At 39.7% G+C, this 22,305-nt stretch overlaps 1 protein-coding gene across 2 annotated transcripts in view; it reads right to left on the bottom strand.

Annotated features, from left to right (window-relative positions):
- mc2r (melanocortin 2 receptor) overlaps nt 1–22,305 on the bottom strand; it is a 39,308-nt gene that overhangs the window by 3,626 nt on the left and 13,377 nt on the right. Inside the window, exons 2-3 of one of the 2 annotated variants that reach the window (XM_086310345.1) lie at nt 1,580–2,050; nt 272–659 (exon numbers count right to left, since the gene is read on the bottom strand). In XM_086310345.1, the coding sequence (XP_086166471.1) occupies nt 272–624 (353 nt within the window). In that variant the 5' untranslated portion in view covers nt 625–659; nt 1,580–2,050. The remainder of the gene's footprint in view (nt 1–271; nt 660–1,579; nt 2,051–22,305) is intronic. The other variant, XM_086310346.1, reaches the window with a different exon arrangement.

Genomic DNA, 22,305 nt, shown 5'->3' with positions numbered 1-22,305 from the left:
CGTTGTGTGGCAAATATAACATGGTTGTGGGTTCTTGTAAGTAACAGTCAGTTCTTTCTTTAAAAGGGTTTTCAAATAGCCCTAAGCATTGTTATGCCTTAGAAAATGAGATTTTCTAAGGCATAACAACAAAAAAAAATGAGATTTTGGGGGATGAGTAGCCTAGAGTGGAATATTTTCATCTCGCCATGAAAACCATTCTCCACACTATAAAATAAACCATTTTAAGATAAAATATTTATGTTTCCATATCCAAGAGCTCCATACATACCGGTCCACGGCAATGGCCAGGATACTGAAAAAGGACCCCAAGAAAGACATGCACAGCAGGGAGTCGATTGCATCGTCCAGCGTGGTCTCAGAAGAGCCTTTCTTATTCAAGTGTCCCACATCAGCAAACACAATCATGAGGTTTTCCAAGGTTTTGGTCAGGCTGGCGATGGCGTGGAAGGCTGCCAGGCTGCAGATGAAGCAGTACATTGGCGAGTGGAGGTTTCTGTTCCGTATGACAGCTACCACAACAAGGAAGTTCTCTGCAAAGCTCGCCGCTCCGATGGTGAAGAAGACGGGGTTGGGAACCACCACCTCAGGACAGTGCGATTGGTTCAATATAGAGCTGTTCATTGTTGGTCAAGACAGTGGTTGTCCAGGATTAAATGCTGATTAAAGGCAGATGTTTACTTTGGGGCTATTTTGCATTGAAAGTTTATTAAGTTTAATAATATTGTTTCACGAATTGGTTTAAATATGACATTTTAAACTGCCCTCATTCTTACATTTACAAAAACATTTTACCTGCTGACCTGTTTTTAACATAGAGATCAAGTTTAAACTGATACCTGTGACTTAATGAGTCCTATAAAGGTCTCAAAATTTAGATTTACACACTTTGCAATATCCTTCAACTTTCTTGTCATCAATAATTTCATGAAATCACGACAAAAATATTTGCTGAAAACCTAAAAAAAGTCAACAAAAAGTAACAATTGTTTTTATAGATACAAATTTGAATTTAAAACACAAATTAATGGTAAGAGACTTACTGACTAAATTTATGGACAGCTGCCAAACAAAACAATGGAGCTAAACTACAAAAATACAGGCAGCAGGTTTACATATATAAAAAATAAAATAATAATGTCACATGCTACATAATGACATAATATTAATGTTGTTTTTAACAGGCTTTCTTTTGTGTTGCTATTACAAAGAATGAACATTAGTTTATGGTTAACTAGATCAGGACTGTCACAAGCTTTGACCTATAACCTATTTATCCAAGAGGTGAAAGACTTTGTAACTGGGTTTGTAGAAGTGCTATAAAGATTAAAAATACATTTTAAAAATTGGAATAATAACTAGTTGCAGTAGTTTTCACAAAAGAAATATAACCATGTTAGGTCAGATTTGAGGTTTTCCTTTTAAGCTAAGCTTAGACAATATATCATGTTTTAGTGAGAAAGTAAAATAGTAGTATGCAGCTTGTTTGCAGTAAAGAAACATTAATGCTAGATGAGAAACGATAGAAGCAAAGTGGTTCTGAGTTTCAAAATAATTACAAAAGTTCATCTATTGTTACCTTAAAACGTAATTGATTTTTGTTGAGTGAAACAAAAAAATAAAAATATAAAAGACCAAGAAACAAAAATTACTCCACGTGTTATAGCAAGAGTCTGACCTCAGGTGGAGGCCGTGGGTTGTTTTCAGCTGTCCTCCACTGGGTAATCGCAAGAGCGAAGATCACGTTTAAGAAAACACGCACAGGGCCGCTGAAAACAGGCAGCTCGCTGCAGCTCCCGTGGAACAAAGTGTCTTTCACATATATGTCCAGGTTTAAATCGAGGAGTGCTGGCTCCGGTACACCTCAGTCAGCTGTGGCCACATCAGCCTCTCTGCTGTTCACATGAGGGGCAGCCAATCGATTTTTTCATTCTGTTTGTTCAGAGCTCACAGATGTTATTTCCAAACTGGTTTACGTGTGATTGCAGTGCTGTGTTTGGTGGTCTTCTTGTCTTTGAGTCTGGTGCAGATGTTTACGTGATGCTTTCACCTGTAAAAAACAAGCATGTTATTAAAATTCTTCTTCTGTTAGAGATTCTACGTGCATTGTTTGACTGTTCAATTCTGTGTGAATCATATAGCGTACAACATTTATCTTGTGCTTTGTCTGTGACGAGTTGTGTGACCTTTAATTTAAAGCTCGCCCGATGTCTGTGTATTCTGCCATTCCATTCGAATGCATTTAGTCCCACCTTTGTAATTGAACACTGTCCTTTTATATAAAGAAAGCACTCTGTGATCTTGGCTGTGACTCAGAATTCCTGTCAGGCTGCAGTCTGAAGATTATTATAATAATTATATCCAAAAGCCTCTGATCCCTTTTTATTATGACATTCTCAGAGCAGCTTCAGTCCTCGCAAAGATGCCACATTAAATCCAGTTAAAGCAACTTTGATTGTTTATGTTTTCTAGTTTATTTTACCATATAAGCATAATAGTTTTTAAATAGCCTTTCAATGAGACTATTGGCATTTCCACGGCAAACTCATGTCATGTTTCCAAATTGCCACATTTGCCACTATTCGCTTTCTTTTAATTTTTATCTTTCAGTTATCATTTTATTAAGCTTAGGTAACAAACACTTGCTTAACTTTGAAAAACAAATTATATGGTATATATTCTGATAATATAAGGACAAGCCTGCCTTATATGTCAATGTCTGACATGGTAAACTGTGCTGTGTATACCAGTGAAGCAAGTGTTTTTGATAGTGCACACATTTGAAGATGACTATATTTTTCTAAATACATGCCAGCTGCTTCCAGCAGTATCATAATCAGCTGACTGTTTGAGCTACATGTCAACATGCTAACTAGGCATGCTGCCAAGCCAAGAAAAGAAATTATATCTACTCTTAAATTACAGCTCGTTCTCAAATTAACAACTGATTGGTCTCGAGGAAGCACGGTGGTTAGCACTGTTGCCGCACAGCAAGAAGGTCCTGAGTTCAATTCCAACATCAGGCCGGGGTCTTTCTGTGTGGAGTTTGCATGTTCTCCCCGTGTTTGTGTGGGTTCCCTCTGGGTACTCCGGCTTCCTCCCACCGTCCAAAGACATGCAGCTTGTGGGGATAGGTTAATTGATTAATCCAAATTGCCACTAGGTGTGAATGGTTGTCTGTCCCTGTGTGTTGGCCCTGTGACAGACTGGTGACCTGTCCAGGGTGTACCCCACCTCTCGCCCTATGACAGCTGGGATAGGCTCCAGCGCCCCCCGCGACCCTGAAAAGGATAAATAAGCGGAAGCGAATGGATGGATGGTCTTGAGGAAAAGCCTAACATTTGCTGCAGGTCAATGTGTCCTAATGTAATAATAAATAAAATGTCACTTTTATCTCATTTTAAGCTATGTATTTTATTCTGAAATGAAAGATTTTCTATAATAGAAAGAATTCAAGTTGTAATGCAGCGCATCGGAGCTACTGAGGAATGGTGTCAGAATTCTCATTGTGACATCATTTTGAACTTTGACTTTAACACCTAGCTTGTTCTGGGTCTAGCTGCTTCCTACTGAGCAATCGGGGCCAAACTGGTCAAGTGTTAATCCCACTACAAACAAACAATTTGTATCAATAAAGATAGGATGAATGTACTTTCATGAGTACTTTACAACTGCCCCCAGGCTGTCTGGTAGCAAACAAAATAAAATGAATGTCCATGAACACAAATCAGTGCTGTCTTAAAGCTAATATGAAGCTAATATGATTTATAGTCAGTCACAAATTATTATTATAATATCAGCTACATCAGCTAAAGCTATCTATCTGAGACCAACCAAGGGTCCATGGCACTGGAATATCCACTGTGGCTTTGCACGATTCTTCAATGCCTGAACCTGTCATTTGTTACTGCTGCAGCAACACATGATCAGCTGGGTAAAGCAGACCTGTCTTACAAGTCATTTCCAATTTTTTAGGAAGTGCAAGCTAACAAATGTCACTACAAACATTTGGACGCCACAAGGCAGGTATCCCTGTAGGACGTGTTATGAAAAGTATTGTAAAGTCATGCTTTCATGGTCTGTATTCATACTGAGCAGTGAATGTTCAGCGGGAGCTGTTTGTCCTCCCCAAACTTGCCTTAGGTGTACTTCCCAGTTAAATCCTGCTCCAGGGAAACCCAGTTTCTCGGTGAGTCAGTCCTGCCAGCAGTTGATGCCAGAAGCGAGAAGTCACTTGGAAAACTTCCCCAAGTAAATGAAAAAATAACAAACGTTCACTCCTTGCTTCAGCCATTATACTACTGAAATTCTAAATGTAAGTTCTCATATGTTTCCATGCAAAACTATTTCATCTTGGCTGTTGACCTGTATGCAAACTTCTGCTTTAGGTTAACACTTTTTACAACATCCAGCCAACTAAGCTTTGAAATGGTGTCAAGAGTTGGCTTGGAGCATTTTAGTAAATGTTAATGAGCATTTGCTGACATTCATTTGGGTGAATTCTAGTGGTGCAACGGATCACGGTTGATCGGTAATCCGAACCGATCCCACTCCACGGTTCGGTACGCACGTGATACGAAAATTCGAAAAAGAAGAAAAAAAAGTATGTGTATGGTGCGCGTGGTCAGTCTGTCAAGCGATAGTTATGGCCAGTGCTAGCGGCCCAAGTGGAGGAGCAGAGGAGTTTGCGGTATTTAAGCAGCCCTTTGCTGCCCAATCCGACCGGGCTAAAGCTATTACAGAAGCTACTGGGGAGTTTAGCTGCAGACGGGAGGCCGTATTCCGTTGTGCAAAACAAGGGGTTTAAACTATGATGAACGTGCTAGAGCCACGCTATGATATCCCGTCGCGCGTCCACTTTAGAGGCAAGATCGTTCCAAGCATGTATGAGCAGGAAAAGATTTAAGTTATGGCTGAACTGTCCCAGGCATCTTCTGTTGCCCTAACTACTACAAATGGGTGGAGCTCCAGGGCAACGGAAAGCTACGTGACTGTGACAGCTCATTATATCACAGAGGAGTGCGATATAATGAGCGCTGTGTATTATTGTAGGGTCTACCTTACAATATAAAGCGCCTTGAGGCGACTGTTGTTGTGATTTGGCGCTTTATAAATAAAATTGAATTGAGTGGTAGATACAAAGCCCTACACTGCCCTATATTGTATCATAACTTTTTTTTTAATAATTGCGTGGAATGAGTCTTGAGTTGAATGTTTTTAACAGGCAAAAAATACTTCAATAAGTAAATAAGTAAATGTTCAATTTTTGTCTTTTTTCTTTTTTTGCTGATCCAAAAATTGATCCGATCCGTGACTTAAAACCGTGATCCGATCCAAACCGTGAGATTTTTGATCCGTTGCACCACTAGTGAATTCCATCTATTCATGCATTTTTCTGCCACTTGTTTGGCTCTAGCTTGTGGTGGCACCAGGGTAAAGAGAGAAGCCCAGACCACCCTCTTCCTAAACACTTCCTCCAGCTCATCTGTGTGGACACCAAGGCATGCCTCAATCTTTCGGTCACAATCCCGTAATATAGATGGTTTGGTAAATTGAGAGGTTTGCTTTTACAGACAGCTCTCCGTTCACCACAACAGACCAGTACAGCATCTACACACCAATTCATCTATCAATCCCATTCTATGCTCCACTCTTGAGCAAACTTCAAAACTAACCCTTGCATTGCTTAAAAAGTCTACTTAGAGACTGCATCAGAGCTAATAACACAATGGCAACACTGATAATTGTCATGCTCATAGTCTTTGTTTCGTGCATAAGGATTCTAATAATTGCAAATTAGCACTTTGTCATTACTTTATATTTATTCAGTGTCATAAGCTTCATTTTTACACTTAATTTATTTGATGGACATGCTAAAAGCCCACAAAACCTACTAGAGGCAATCCTGCTGTCTGTAGCAGTATTTGAGTAAAGTTTCATAACAGTCCACATGTTATTAAGTAGGGCTGCACAATTCATTAAATTCAGCCTCAGTCATGATTTTGGCTTCCAGTGAACGTGATCACAATACATAAAATGTGTGCTTTGCCAGTGCTCCCTAAATCAGTGCCTGATCACAGGCCTGCACGCCCCAGTCACAACTGTATTTAAAGACAGATATACAACAAAATTCTAACATCTTGGCACAGCAGAAGATGAAGCTCTTTTCCCTTGCAGATCATCAGATTTGCCACATGTGATGTTAACCGAGAAGAAATGTAACAAGCGAGTTGAGTCTGTAACATCAACACAAATGGGTCTGAACAGTCTCCACAGCCAACCAGCTCACACTGAACACAAGCAAATTCCATTTGGTCAACGAAATCTGTTCACTGGACTCAGTGAGTAACAAAGGCTCCAGGAAAATGATCGTCCTACTGGGTGAAAGATTATTTCATATTTTGCTACAATGATACTATCCATGCTGTGTACAAAATCCCACAGAGGGAAAACAAAGTTATCTTACCGCTGTCCAGTACTTTGCTACACGTTTTATTCAAATGCAGGCACAATAATTGCAGTGAAAAGAAGAATCTGTAGCGATTATTGAATCTTGTGTTAAACTTTGATGCATTTTTTAAATATTCTTTTGTTTTCCTTCTAAGATAGATGCTGAATTTAGGTGAATAAGGAAGCTAGGTGAATATTTTGAAGCTAAGATTTCTACAGATGTAAGGATGTGAAAGCCGTGTTCTGTTTACATGACAGTGCAACAAAACCTTTTTGTCACTTAAATGATTCATTGCAGGTAGTCACGGTCTCCTGGTTGATCAAAGTAATCACGGTTATATACAGTCCTAGTATTACGCTTCATCAGTGTATGAGCTTTCTCACTCTCATGAGAAAACACTTTAGTATTATTACTGTGGGCTCCACATATTGGCTGAGTCACTGGTTTGAGCTTTAGCTGGCTGATGCACAGAGATATTTGTCCAAGCTGTTTCAGCCTTGACCAAAGTGGTGACTCACCCATTCCCGATTAGTTCTCGCCATTTAAAAAAGGCACTCCGTTTTTCTCCTGTTATTATTAGAATTTCACAGTTTATGTTAGGTGGCTAAAATAAGTTTAAAATGTTTTTGGAGACGCGCTGTTGGCATAGCTCCATGCTTGTTATGTCAACTGCCAGCAGATGTGGCCGACTGCCATGTTGCCAAATTGTCATCGATGGATTATTTGTTAAGCGTTCTTAAGTGGATATTAATTTTAAAAAACAACAACAACGGAAATAAAATAAAAAAAACAATGTTTAACTGCCAACTTGTCAGAGTGTGTCCTGTATGCTTCAGACAGGATGTTACCTCAGTTTTATTTTGCATTTGTTTAAAGTAGTTAAAGTTACTTTAGCTGCTGCTCTAAATAGTTTAAGGAATGATATCATAGTATTTTATATTTGTATGTGTGTCTGAGTGTGATGTCCAGTTATTACTAACTTTTAATAACAATTGGAACTATGAATTAGTGTTACAGGAATCAATGGTTACAGAGTTAGAGAGTCATGTGGGACAAAAGGTTAATTATTAAATTTAAAGGTGAAGATCTGTTTGAAGGTTATCCTAATGTTATTGCAAGTAACGGTTATGGTTAAGGTTAAAGTGAGTCTCACTGAAATAAATCTAAATCAATGTAATGTGCTCAGAAGACACAGATGCACAACTATGTGTATCTTTGGCACATGGTCAATATTCAGATGCCATTAAACTTAAGGTCAGACAAGCCTTGGAGGGCAATGTGCAGGGGGCAGTTATTGATTAAATAGCAACATGAAATTGATTTAACACTATGGAGAGATCTCCCTGCTGATTTCCTGTGTCACTTATGCCATGCCTGGAGTTAACCCTCTCAGACTCAAATTATGTTTTTGTTGCTAATGCACAAAAGAATACCTGCAGTGGTACTTCTGAGTAAAAAAAACCTCATAAAATATGTATGTGGGGTAATCAGGTTGTTAGCTTTTACTTGTTGCAAATCTGCAACGCCTGCCTTGAGAGGGTTAAGCATTAATAAAGGGTGCTCATGATTCCTCTGGTATAAGGCACTTGACATTGGCAAATTACTTTGTACAGAAGTATGGCCTTGATGTAAAAATATTATCTCTGTATTCTGACCTGAAAAATCAAGAGTTACTTGTTCAGTGGGGTTAATTGGTAATTCTGAATTGCGTATAGGTCTGTTTCCATGTGTAAGCCCTGCTACAGACTGGTGACCTGTCCAGGGTTTACCCTGCCCCTTGCCCAAAGTCAGGTCACTGCTATACATGGTGGATTAATTCAAAGGACTTGTTGTTTTTAATGGGTGTAAAGTTTGAGCTATAGGTGTCTTCTGTGCAAAACTAGAAAATACTTTCTTTAATGATTTTGTGTACTGAGACATATTCAAAATGGCAAGGGAAAATATACATGGTTGATTCAGCAACATTAGTGTTATTTGAGATATGCATTGGGGTAAACTAAGTACAATTTTGTTTGTATAATCTCTTGTTTGACCACAGTTGAAGACAATTTCAGTAGTGCCACCCAACGTACCAACAAAGGTACCATCTAATGGTGTAGTCTAGTTCAGCAATCGCAGTCACAGTCACTGGTAACTTTGACAGTTTACCTGCCACAAAGAGTGTAAGCCACAGAAGGTCACTGCTGAAAAAGCTGGCTCTTCACAGAGTACTGTATCCAAGTCCATTAATGGAAAGTTAATTAGAAGGGAAAAGTGTGATAGGAAAAGATGGACAAGGAGCGAGGGTGACCACAATCCTGAGACCACTGGCAGCAAAAGTTAACTCAAGAGCTGGTGTGAATGCATTAGAGGCACCATGCACAGATATCTTCAGGAATTGGGAATACAATTTGGTATTTCTTATAGCAAACAACTCCTAAACCAAACTTGTCGTCAGTTTCCTAAATGGACTAAATAATTGTATCTCAGAGATTTAAAGTCCTCTTTTCAGATGAAAGTAAACTTTGCATTTCATCTGGAAAGTAAAGACCTGGAGTTTTGAGGAAAAGAGGAGAGGCGCACAACCCAATGTGTTTTACGTCCACTGTGAAGTTTCTACAGTCTGTGATGATTTGGGGTGCTGTATCTATCCTTTTATTAAGTCCAAAATCAAGACCAAATTAGACCACTTCATGTTTCCGTCTGCTCACTTTTCCAGCAGAACTTAGCACCCGCCCACAGCACCAACCACTATCAGATGGTTTGCTAACTATGTTATTTTTGTGCTTGATTGGTCAGACAATTCTCCTGTCCTGATTATGAGGAGGAGGAGGATGGATGGAAGACATCCAACCCCAAAATACAGACAAGTATTCTAAAAACAATTGAGATAATGGATTTTATATTTTTATGACCTACAATATAAATCATTAGATTTTATGAATATAGAAACTGTGTTTGGTTAAATATGAAAAGAAATTGGGTAAAATATTGCTTATTAATTTGTTTAAACAAAAAGCAGTTACCACATTGTGACAGGTTTCCTTCAGGATATGTCTTGTACACCAGCAGCACAGTGCAGGGTTAATTTCAGTGACCGATACTTCATCAATAACCTTCTTTTTTCTGACAAAAACAAAACTAATGCACAAGGACAAAAACGACGATGAAATGCATTGTCACTTTTGTCAACGGATAAAAACAAGATGATTGTGTAGAAAAGTGGGACAAGTTTAGAAGTGATCTCTTTTTGCATTAAGGTTAGAAATGCACATTTGATCTGCCCCCAGGAAACGGTACAGCTCGCTCCCATGTTCCATGTTTCATGAAAATGCCTGGGACGAAGAGAAGAGCAGACATATGGACACTTTTCACATTTGACGTCAAGGAAAATAAGATGCTTTATATACCGTGTGGAGCAACTCTTGCCGAAGAAACACAATAAACTTTCACACTTTATATTTTAGTCAATTGAATCAACTCAAGTCTACTATGATCCTACCAGGCTGGGCTTCAAGACTGGTATCTGTGTTTTCGTGCTTTATAATGCATTAAGCTGCTGTTTAGGCACAAGCATGACATAAAACTCTCAATCAAAACAAAGCCACTCATTATCTTTTGTCTCCATCCCTTCCTAATGTCCCAGACCTCTTATCTGCACAAGCATTCTTCTGTCTTACACATTTGTGGATTTATTCCAATGCACTACATCACTAGTTTCTGCACAGGATCTTTTTTCCTGTGCCAAAGATCAAACAGCTAGCTTTACAGGGCCTGACTATATGATTTATCCTCCCACTCTGCATATCAAGCCACACAAAACCCCCACAGCTAAAGCAGCAAGACTTTAATGACATCTTTAGGGTACTGCAGCTGGTTTGATTGGATCATTTAGCGTCATTAGCTGGAAAAGGCGTGCGCATAGTTTGCATGGCACAAAGACCAGTGACGCCACAGACAGGATAGCGATGTTCGGTTTTTTTGCAGATTTTGTAAAGTTTTCGTAAGTGAGCTGAAGTATAAAAGGGGTTTGTTGAATTTTCTGCTTTTTCCTCTAAAAATGATCGCAATTCCTATTAGAACAGTTGCTCAAGTGTGTTGTGATGATGGAAAATTCGACCGTCAAAAGAGGCTTTCCATTGAAAGATGATCAAAGCCCTATGAATCAGCCAGAAGGGCACAAAGTGGGAGCAACACTGGTAATGGGTAGAGCTTTAGTTATATCTCCACATAATGCCAGCCCTATCCACCTCTGCCTGCTGTGCTTTCATTTCACAGTTGTCCAGATATTAGCTGGAGTTTTTGCTTATACTTTAGGCTAAAATGTCTTTCACCAAAATATATTTGTGATAGGCTTGTTTCCTTCTTTCAGGTCTGCTGCCACTTTAGATATATTAACCTGAACAAAGAATTTTGCAGGTTCCAATAACTCAGAAAAAAGTTATTTCTGCTACTTACAGCTGAGTGAGCATGCACTTAAGGTAATGCACTTCTTTATTCTTCATCTGAAGACAAGACATAGATGAAGATTTAACTTGAGTAGTCTTGCTGAGTCCTTGGTCAGAGTGTAAAATGTAGAACTTTCAATCAAGCGAAATATCAAATAAAAGCCTTACTTGTTTCTCAGTCCACGGCCAGCCTTTTAGATGATCTTTTTTTGGTCATTGCCTTTGTAGAGCATCTTTATAAAAGCCACCAAATGAACCCGTGTTCAAGAGGACGTTGTGCAATAGATAGTGGCCACTGTTATTGCACCCTTGAAAGGCTTCCTCACCAAGGCTGTTCTGCGTGTGCTGCATGTTATTTTGTTTTTCTTTTGCGTCAGCATCTCTATTTGTGAGAGCAGTATAAGGGCAGCTGGTATACTGCCCTCGCTCTCCTCCGCTTCTCTCTTTGTCTCTCAGGAAAAAAATACTTTATTTTTCTATTGGTAGCCTAAAAGTGGGATTCAAACAATCTGAGGTTGAAGAGTATATATTAGAAATGGCTCTCCATCAGTGTTTCACTGAAATTTCAGTTTTTGTTCATTCCTTTCCTAGACGTAACAGTTTTAAAGAATGGCAACACTTTTACATTTTTTCTTAATTAAACTATTATTGCAGCTGCAATCATTTGCATGTCTAGACAACAAGCACACCACCGTCAGTTGTCACTAAGATGACTAAAAGGGATCTAGTGAGGATGGCGACTTTTTATGCAGCAAAATTAGTCTGGCAAATGTAATAAATCTACCTAAACTATAATAACAGTAGTAGCAGTAATGTTAGCAGAATCAAAATTCAAGTAATTCTACTCTAACCTAATGTTTATGTTCTGATAAATGCAAAATCATCACACTGCTAGATTTTGTTTATTTCAAGATTTTTCCAGTTTATTTTGTAATTTCTTGTAATTCGGTCAGTTAATCACTTTCCCACTTTGTTAGGTACACTCATTCAACTACATGCAATGTACATAAGGCAGCAATAACTCAAATAATCACTCATTACAACTAATGTATGCAGAAGAGCATCTTTAAAGCACAACATGCTAAATCTTGAAGTAGATGGGGAAAGCAGCAGAAGACCACAGCAAGTACTGCTCTTTATTCATTCTTAATTCAAAATTGGACAATAAAGGTTTGACAAAATTTGCATTTTAGGATGAGTCTTGATTTCTGCTGTAACGATCAGATGGTAGGATCAGAATTGGGAATAAACAGCATGAACGCATGGATTTATCCTGCCGTGTATCAGTGGTTCAGGCTTCTGGTGGTGTGCTGCTATGAGAGATTTTTTCTTGGCACACTTTGAGCCAACTGAGCATTGATAAACCTCTAAGGGGTAACTTCTTGCCGACAATAAGTATCCCTTTATGACCATAGTGTAGTCATTTCTTGCTTCCAGGATAGCGCACCAGTGGGGGATTCACATCATGCACGTGCAGCATAGATGCATGATGCTTTATGCAATGTGGTCCAAAATCTCTGGGGAATATTTCCAGCACCCTGATGAATCTGTACAGCAAAGAATTAAGGCAGTTGAGAAGGCAAAAGCGAGTCTACTCGATAAAGCATCCACTGAGTGTATATACAGGGTGCAGACACCTACAAATTAAGAACCTTATAAGATCAGTGTGTAAGACAAGGAAATGACTGTCTGTGTGAGAACCGAAGTCAGTGTTTTTTTTGTTTTCTCTTGTGAATTCTCCTTCCTTGGGTATGACCTTTTTTTCTTTCCGCCCCTGCTCTCACTCCCAGGGTCCTGCCTTTGGTGGTTCATTATTTTAAGAAGACTTTTGCAGGGCACCGAAATTGTATTTCTTTCGGTCCATAATACATGTGTGTCCAAGGCCCAGTCCAGATAATTTGCTGGTCTGCACTGGTGGTTATGTGTGTGGTACATTTCAACTAATATCTCAATAAATGCTAGGTTTTGCAGGATGGTGCATTACAAAGAGATCATGAATGCTGTTCACCTCACCTGTTAGTTCGTAATATGGTGGCTGATTGCTGTGAAAGGTCAGATAACTGCTGCAATCAAGAGAGATCAGAAATTTGGCAGGTGGAAGAAACATTTTCCACTCCACCTTTGCCTGCTATAATTAAAGACTATTACTATCAAGCAGAGAAATGGCCTTCTCTTCTATGTAATACTGTGATTTTTGCTCTATAATTAAAATGTTTTGCATCTGCAATAAAGCAAAAGAGTTGATATTGGATGGAAGACTAACGTTTAAGCTTTAAGAATTCCCATAATGAATGCCAATGAGTCATGACATATTGGGTCATCGAACGGAGTGCAAGGATTTCTTCTTCTGAAAAGTAATCAAACCCAAGCCTTTGCCCCCTATCAGAGTCTTTTTGATAACAGATTGCTGACCTTCTGACAATTAGAGAAAACCATTACGGTACATCAGTGCTAGCAAAACCTCAAGTCCAGAATCCGTCCCCTTCATTGGCTTCCTGTTAAGTCCAGAATTGAATTCAAAATCCTGCTCCTCACATACAAGGTCTTAAATAATCAGGCCCCATCTTATCTTAATGACCTTGTAGTACCATATCACCCTATTAGAGCACTTCGCTCTCGCTCTGCAGGCCTACTTGTTGTTCCTAGAGTATTTAAAAGTAGAATGGGAGGGAGAGCCTTCAGTTTTCAGGCCCCTCTTCTGTGGAACCAGCTTCCAGTTTGGATTCGGGAGGCAGACACTATCTCTACTTTCAAGATTAGGCTTAAAACTTTCCTTTTTGCTAAAGCATATAGTTAGGGCTGGACCAGGTGACCCTGAATCCTCCCTTAGTTATGTTGCGATAGACATAGGCTGCCGGGGGATTTCCATGATGCATTGAGTTTTTCCTTTCCAGTCACCTTTCTCACTCACTATGTGTTAATAGACCTCTCTGCATTCAATCATATCTGTTATTAACCTCTGTCTCTCTTCCACAGCATGTCTTTTATCCTGTCTTCCTTCTCTCACCCCAACCGGTCGCAGCAGATGGCCTCGCCCCTCCCTGAGCCTGGTTCTGCCGGAGGTTTCTTCCTGTTAAAAGGGAGTTTTTCCTTCCCACTGTCACCAAAGTGCTGCTCATAGGGGGTCATATGATTGTTGGGTTTTTCTCTGTATCTATGAAGCGCCTTGAGGCGACTTATGTTGTGATTTGGCGCTATATAAATAAAATTGAATTGAATTGAATTTGGGTGATTCTATAGACAGGCTGAAAGATAGAGCAACGGGGGAAAAAGTGGAGCCAGACAGAGAGAGATAATGCCAGATATAAAGTGACACTCATAAAGTGTGAGCTCTGAGGCAGACAGGATCAGAAGGTGACATAGTGTGGGCTTTGGTGAGTCACCCTCAGGATCTTCATTCGTGAGGCCTGGTTAGGGTGCTCCATCGCTTCCCTCACCTTGAATTCCTGCATGTGCACAGTCTACAGTTTTCATTATAACCTACAGAATTGAGTGTATGTATGATATATCAATGTTAAATGCAAAAAAAGAGAAAAAGCATGTATATCTCAGCTCACTGCATGTCTGAGTGGACTATGTGGGAGACCACAGATGGGCAGGTTATTCTGAAATTGAGTGGCAGTTCATTTTGTTCTCAACGTGGGACAAAACAAAAATAGCCTCAGTTTTAATCTTTTGATTTTATTTCAATAACAAAGATATATGGTGTACTTCACTCATAAAATGCTGTGACATGGATTTCACTAACCAGAAGGTCGGTGGTTTGATCCTAGGTTGTTCCAGTCTGTATGCCAAAGATCCAAGATGGGCAAGATACTAACCCCATGTTGCTCTCCGATGCATATGTCGGAGTGTGAATGTGTATGAATGATAGTTAGAGCACTAAGAGCTTAGAGGAAGTGCTGGTGTGATTGGGTGAATGAATTAGTTGTATAAAGCGCTGTATAGCACGTAGAAACGTGCTATATAAGAACCAGTCCACTTACCAAAGACCCGGTGTTGTGTTAGCAACAAAACAGTTTCTGTTCTGGTTGCAGTTTGCCGTTCACCATCATGCTTTTGAGCAATAAAAATAAAACTAATGTCAACATCTTCACTCCTATAAAGCTATGACTGCTCCATCATTTTCATCTTCCTGCATTAAAACTTAACTCAGCTGATTGAAGCAAGTGTGAAGGAAGAAAAAAGTGTGCGGTTTTTTTTCAGCCTTTCTATCCACCTGTTGCAATGATAACTGAAGAACTTTTGTAACTAATGTAATAAGATAATTGTAACTGTAATGCAATTGCTGTATTTAGTACAGTAACACGTTACAGTAACAGGTTACATTAACAGGTTACATTAACACGTAACAGAAAAATGTAATGTGATTACAGTGATTACAGATTACCTTAGAATGCATTAAACTCAACACTGGTGTAAATGAGTGTCAGGGATCATTTGCGATGAAGGATAGTGAAAGGAAATGTTTGCATGATGGTAGTGAGATCTATTGTGATGTATTTGAGTTCAGTGCTTTTGAAAAAAAAAAAAAGACAGGAGGCAGAGGTTAAAATATAACATTAAAATAAATTTAATTGAAAGTCGCCAGAATAGGAGTCAATTAGTCATAACATGAGAGGGACAGCTCAGGTTGAAAGGCCTGGAAACAAATTGAGAAAGGCAGGGCTGAAATGATATGGACATGCACAGAGAAGGGATAGCTGATATACTGGACAAAGGTTGTATATAAAGCTGCCAGACAGGATGAAAAGCAAGGCCTCAGAGGAGGTTCATGGATGAAGTGAAGGAGGACATGCAGAGGATTGATGTGACAGAGGAGGATACCAGGGGTAGGATGAGTTGGAGGCAGATGATCTGCTGTGGCAATCGCCAAAAGAAGAAGAAAAAAAAAATTCAGTAATCGAACAAACCTCTCCATAAATGAAATGCCCAATGACACCATATATATGACACCAAAAATTCTTATTTGAAGAGACAATTCATTAGAAGTTGTTATCTAATGAGAGTGTTGTATTCCTTGATTTTCCATGATTTTCCACCTTAACTCACCAAAATGGTGATGGTGCTAATGTTTAGCTCAGGGCTTTAAAACTGACCAGTGGGTGACGTTACAGTTGCTATTTCCATGTTTTAAATACTGTCTACAGATAAAACTGGCTTGCCTTAGCTTAGCTTGCCTGCTAACTGGAACAAACTGGTTTAAGTCTGTGTTTAGCCAGACCTCTGCAGATGTTAGTGACATCAGTGGTCTAGTATCAGTGGACACCACTACTAAGCTACCATAGTTATGGAAATCTGAAATAAATCAAGGTGCACACAACCAGGCTGCCTTTATGAGAAGTGTTGCCTTGGAAAAGAGGTCAAAAACTAGTGATGGGTCGTTCGCGAACGAAATGGCTCTTAGAGCCGACTCTTTGACGTGAACGACGCGAGCCGACTCCTTATCGCGAGCCGTCACGTGGTTTTTTTTTTGTTTTGTTTTTTTCTTTCTCTCACCCTCTCTCGCACTTTTTTCTTTTTTTCCGCTTCACTCTGCACGCAAGCCTTGTGCTTTACGCTGGGCAGAGGGGGGAGGGGCGGTAGTTACACTCAGTAGCACAGGAACAGAGCCAGAAGGGGAGAGAGAGAAAGAGAGCCAGGGACAACAATGTCACATTAGAACGGTATAGTAATCATCCACAACTATTTTCAGTTGCAGATGATAAAGGATTCAGAAAGTTTATTCACGCAGGCCCATATGACAGAGAATATGCATGTTCTTTTTGTTTTCATATTATAATTTATATTTAATTGTATTGTGGATTGCAGTGTTTTGTGTTGTTTTCACTTTAAATTTGTAAAAGGAAAAAGCTGAAAATTTAAATAGTTAAAAGTTGAAATGTGAATAGTTGATTTTTGTATTATATGATTTATTTATTTATTACATTTTATGTGGAGTGAATAAATAAAAGTATATTTACGGTGGCCCCTAGAGACAAAGCACATACAAACTCCAAAACACGTAAAAACTCCAAAACACGTAAAAACACGTACAAACTCCGAAGCAGGTAAAAACTCAGAAGCACATAAAAACTCAAAACGTACAAAAGACAACAGAAGTGCTCCAGGATGCTGGGCGCAGTGTTGAGCTTTTGTTATCTTGTGGCTACACAAGCCACAAGATAACAGTGGTAGTAACAGGTAAATGAACTTTTTTTTTTAAAATGATTTGAATATATATGAGTGCCTGTGTATAAATACACAAACAATACACACATGCTTTCAATTGTGTAATTTAAGTGATCTAGTAGCTCTGCTTTGGAAGTTCAGTTCATGCTAGAAATGTGTTTTGGAATTTGTACGTGTTTTGTCTCTAGGGCCCACCACATATATTTATATATAAACATATATAAATAAAACCACTTTTTTTTTTTACGTTAGTAATTCCTTTTGTGCATAATTTTATATTATTGTTATTAATAAATTAATTAAAGCAACAAAACAACCTGAAGAGCCGGTTCGGAGCCGAAAGAGCCGGCTCTTTTTAGTGAGCCGAACCGAAAGAGCCGGATCTCTAAAAAGAGCCAGAAATCCCATCACTATCAACAACAGCATGACGACTGACTTTCCGAATGCTGTTTGACAAATAAGAACTACAACATAGAATCATTTATATATCTGCCATGGTTACAGAATACAGTAAGAACAGTAAATACCTGTGACCTGTGGTGTGTGTGTGTGTGTGTGTGTGTGTGTGTGTGTGTGTGTGTGTGTGTGTGTGTGTGTGTGTGAGCTGACTGGGGATGAAAATATGGCTCAACTCCATCAAGTTTTTACTACTTTTACGCCTTCAGTTAACATTAATCTGGTTCCTGGACTATACATGAGATCACAATAAATTCACTGGGCAACAGGCAGGGAGCAAAAATACACTCTAAGGTTACATTTTCTCTCATTTATCGTTATATATGCTTTCTATTAGTGAAGCAACGGATCAAAAGTCTCACGGTTCGGATCGGATCAAGTTTTTTTCGTCTCGGATCGGATCAATTTTCGAAACAGCAGAAAAAAAAGAAGACAAAAATTTAACTCGCCATTTACTTATTTAAGTATTTTTTGCCTATTAAAAAACATTCAACTCAAGACTCATTCCACGCAATTATATAAAAACAAATTAAGATGCAATATAGGGCAGTACAGCGCTTTCTATCTACCACTCCGCTGTGATATAATGAGCGGTCACGGTCACGTAGCTTTCCGTTGCCCTGGAGGTCCACCCATGTGTAGTTAGGGCAACAGAAGATGCCTGGGACAGTTCAGCCATAACTTTGAACTTCTCCTGCTCATACATGCTTGGAACGATCTTGTCACTGAAGTGGACGCGCGACGGGATATCATAGCGTGGCTCTAGCATGTTCATCATAGTTTAAACTAGTGCTGCCAGCGTAACTCTTGTTAAAATGACGTTAATGCCATAACTGCATTAACGCGGCAAATGTCCGTTAACTAGTTACCGCGGATCGCCCCGTGCATGGGGCTGCACGGCGTCAATGCGTCAACTAACGCGTTGACTGGTTTAAACCCCTTGTTTTGCACAACGGAATACGGCCTCCTGTCTGTAGCTAAACTCCCCAGTAGCTTCTGTAATAGCTTTAGGATTGGGCAGCAAAGGGCTGCTTAAATACTGCAAACTCCTCTGCTCCTCCACTTGGACCGCTAGCGCTGACCATAGCTATCGCTTGACAGACTGACCACGTGCATCATACAGATACTTTTTTCTTCTTTTTCAAATCTTCGGATCACGTGTGTACCGAACCATGGAGTGAGATCGGTTCGGATTACGGATCAACCGTGATACGTTGCACCACTACTTTGTATTAAAACAGTTTTTTGCCTTCTCCTTGGGTTCTAAGGTTATTCCCAATGTAATGGCATGCTGTCTAACCTTACAGGCTGTTATGGCCTCCCTGTACACCGTACTGTTATTGTCATCCCACTTATGATGTTGTCTACAAATGTCTTGCGTAGGATATTTACCTTGACTTGAACTGAACTGGTCAACTATAAATAAACTCACCGTTTTCACCTAGTGAACTATAAACAGATGATCAATAAATTATAACAATGTTATTTCATCAGTATTTTTAAGTTGGTCCAGCATTTACGTAGCATGGAGATTTCATTCTCAACCGCAATGATGATTCAGATGAAAAGTCAACATTTTTTCAATGTAGACTTGCTATCTGCAGGGCTCTAGAGTGCGACCAATTTGGTCGCAAATGCGACCAAATTTTTCAGTGGTGCGACTAAAAATAAATATTTGGTCGCACAGGTGCGACCAACTGTTCCGGTAACAAAAAAAAATCTCTGTAACTCTCCGTGTGGTCAACAACAGACACACATTATGCCCCTATCGTGGACTAAACCAATCAGAGATAGTCAGGGGCGGGACCTCTCTGATTGGCCGTGGTCCAGTTGAAAGTGCAGGTGGAAGAGAGAGGTGAGTAGCTTGAATAAAGCGATATCAATTCATTAACGGATTCCACACAAAGACCCAAACACGGAGCGGACCCAACACATCAGAATCAGCTTCGTCTTTCTCGGCTTTCTCACCCGACGGCCTGAACACGGACACGCTGTCGGAGCTTAGCGATTCTTCGGGTCCGCGCTGTGTTTACGTCTTTTTGCGCTGATTCTGAGCTGCAGGTTTTGCCTCTCTCCAACCAAAATTCACCGAGCCTGCAGCAAAAGAAGCAGCAAACTGCGCTTCACATTTGATCAATGTCGTCATGAATTCCCTCTGACTTTTGCTGTTTTGCTTCCACCACGATAAAAATCACACTTCCTGCACAGCTCTCTCTCTCTCTGTACTTCAGAAACAGTTTCCCGTCTCAAATCTGTTTTCTGCATTATTCATTCGCTTATTACCCACCAGTCTAGCGTTGTTTACAGCGCTTTTTCTTTTTTCACTTAAATGACCTCGGACAAGAAAGCCTAATTTCTGCTGTTCAATACTGAAGAAATTTAAATTTCTTAAAATTATGCAAAATTGCAGAATATTTTTAAGGTTATCTGCTATAAAAAGCCAGACCAGGAAAATCTCCTTCATGTTTTCCTGTGTTTTATTCTCAGTTACTTTCACACAAAGGCATCTGCTGTGATTTTCACAATTCTGATGAAGTCTCATGTGTATCAGTACTGATAAATGATCAGAATTATAATATTTCTGACTGTCTGAGGCTAAATTGAATCAAATCAGGACTTTGAGAACCGGAATCGAATGGATTATAGAAATCAGTGATGATACTCAGCCCTAGTGAGCAGCCTAGGCCTGAGAGAAGTGGATGTACTGTAGCTGTGGGTAATAAGAAAAGATGAAAAGAACTATTGATAACTTTTTTGTTAAGTTAAGGCCTGATCTGTCTGAAATTCATAGCCAGTGCTCTGACACGGTGCCATCAATATTTGAATGCTGAAAAAGCACAGTGTATCCAGAAAACACATTATATGCTGCAGTAAATGCACTGCCCAAGTGTCCCCTCTCCCCACGGCCTTTCAGCAGCAGACAGCAGCAAACAGGTCGTCAGAGGAGGCCAAGATGATGATTAAGTTTTTAACATTTTCTACAATATTGACAAAGCACTTTAAGCACAAGTTTGTTAGTTAATAATTTAGAAATTAATATTGTCTGTATGGACTCCCCCCCCCCCCAAAGAAAGTGCACATGTAAAACTGCGGTGTTAAGCGATGCGGTTGAAAAATTTGAGTGCGCCTAACTTTTGTGCCGGTACGCCTAAATTTTTAAAGTTAGGCGTACCGGTGCGCCCATGTCAAAAAGTTAGTCTAGAGCCCTGTATCTGGGATTAGTGCCAAGTAACAGAAAATACTATAATGTCACTCACCAAAACTGGAGCAGAGTTTCTCGTGTAAGCTGTACCTTAAGAGGCCATTTTACTCGTCAGTTAAGTACAAGTACAATGACAGTAGAGCGGTCTAGGTAAGTGACTGAAGTTAGCAAAGGTGAGACGTAACAGACAGTCAAACTATTTTGACAGTTCCATGAAATATTTCACCCTGAAATTGTTTACATAAGTGGGTAAAATATTAAACAGTTTTATGAAAGTGAAAATTGATCACAAGAAGTACAACGAAATTTCACTCCTAATGTGAAATGAGTGAGATTATTGGAGGGAACCTGCCAGGATCTGCAGGCAGCAGATCATGTGGAGTCGAGAATGAGGACCCAAATGCAGACAAAGTAGGCAAGAACAAATTTTAACAAAAGGAGAGCCGTTGTCAAAACAGAACGGATAAGAAAACCAAAACAACCAAGGAACTAATCATGAAAACCAAAACCTGGACCACTAGGAACATGGAAACACAAGGGTAGGCAAACAGACACTTAAACAAAGCGCAGAGGAAAACAGAGAAAATATATGCACATGAGATCAGGGACTGTCAAAATAAAACAGGAAGTGGGACACACGCCGAGACTCAAACAAAGACACATGAGTTTGACACTAAGATGGGGATAAACAAGCATGGGAAACAGATACAGGAGGCATGACTAAGACACAGAGAGGGAGAGCGAGAGACACTAAGGGAGAGGGAGCAAGACAGCGAGGGGGAGAGACAAGACGGGCTTGGGAGAATAAGAGGACACTGAAGGCAGGACAGAAAAGAAGACTATAGGGGTGTCCAAATTCATAGGCTGCATCCTCCTGAGGACCCATCCTTCGCGGTCTACATGGGTCGGGTCCTCAGAAGGTCAGGTAGTAAACAGCTGTGAAATTGGACGGTCTAGCCTTCAAACTTGCATCTCCGCTGTCTCGGTGGAGTTTAATAAACCCGGCCGTCTGGTCCTTGCAATCTAAAATATAACAGGACACTGGTGTAAATTCTCGAAGATCTCACAATTCTGTTTAATCAGTTTGTCTGTGTGACGTTTATTCAGTTGTGTGAAAACCAAGGAGGAACCCACCCGAGGGATTAATAAAGTTTGATTTTATCTAATCTAATCTAATAACTTTAATCTCAGCCAAACTGATTTACTCACGAACAAATAAAACACTGAAAAAAGCCAAACAATAACATTTTTAGGTTATTTAAGTGACTTTTATATCACGTTTAACCTGAGTAGAGAAAGACCGCGGTGATCTGAAAATGATGCGCCGGGAGTTTGACGTTCTCGCTCTAGTGACCCTCAAGCTGGTGGGTCACAGATGTCTCCAAAAACTTCAGAGCACTTTTGCAAATATGTGATGTCTTAATAAACCGAGCAGATATTTGAAGTTTACGCAGCTACATTCTAACCTGAAAATATCTTAAAAGTTTATTTTCTGACCCAGAAAGAATAATAAGAGTAATATTAAAACTTAATAGCGGCAGCCATTGTTGGAAACTGGAACTGGCTGGGGTGCACTATGAATTCTGGGATATGGTGGG

Source organism: Aulonocara sp. 'chitande type north' Nkhata Bay, linkage group LG11 (genome assembly GCF_057382095.1).
Source record: "Aulonocara sp. 'chitande type north' Nkhata Bay isolate Kocher_YH1m ecotype deep benthic linkage group LG11, A_spYH_male_GT1.1, whole genome shotgun sequence".
Classification (NCBI taxonomy): Eukaryota; Metazoa; Chordata; class Actinopteri; order Cichliformes; family Cichlidae; genus Aulonocara; species Aulonocara sp. 'chitande type north' Nkhata Bay.
The sequence above is the reverse complement of the archived record's forward strand: the minus strand, read 5'-3'. Positions and strand labels throughout refer to the sequence as shown.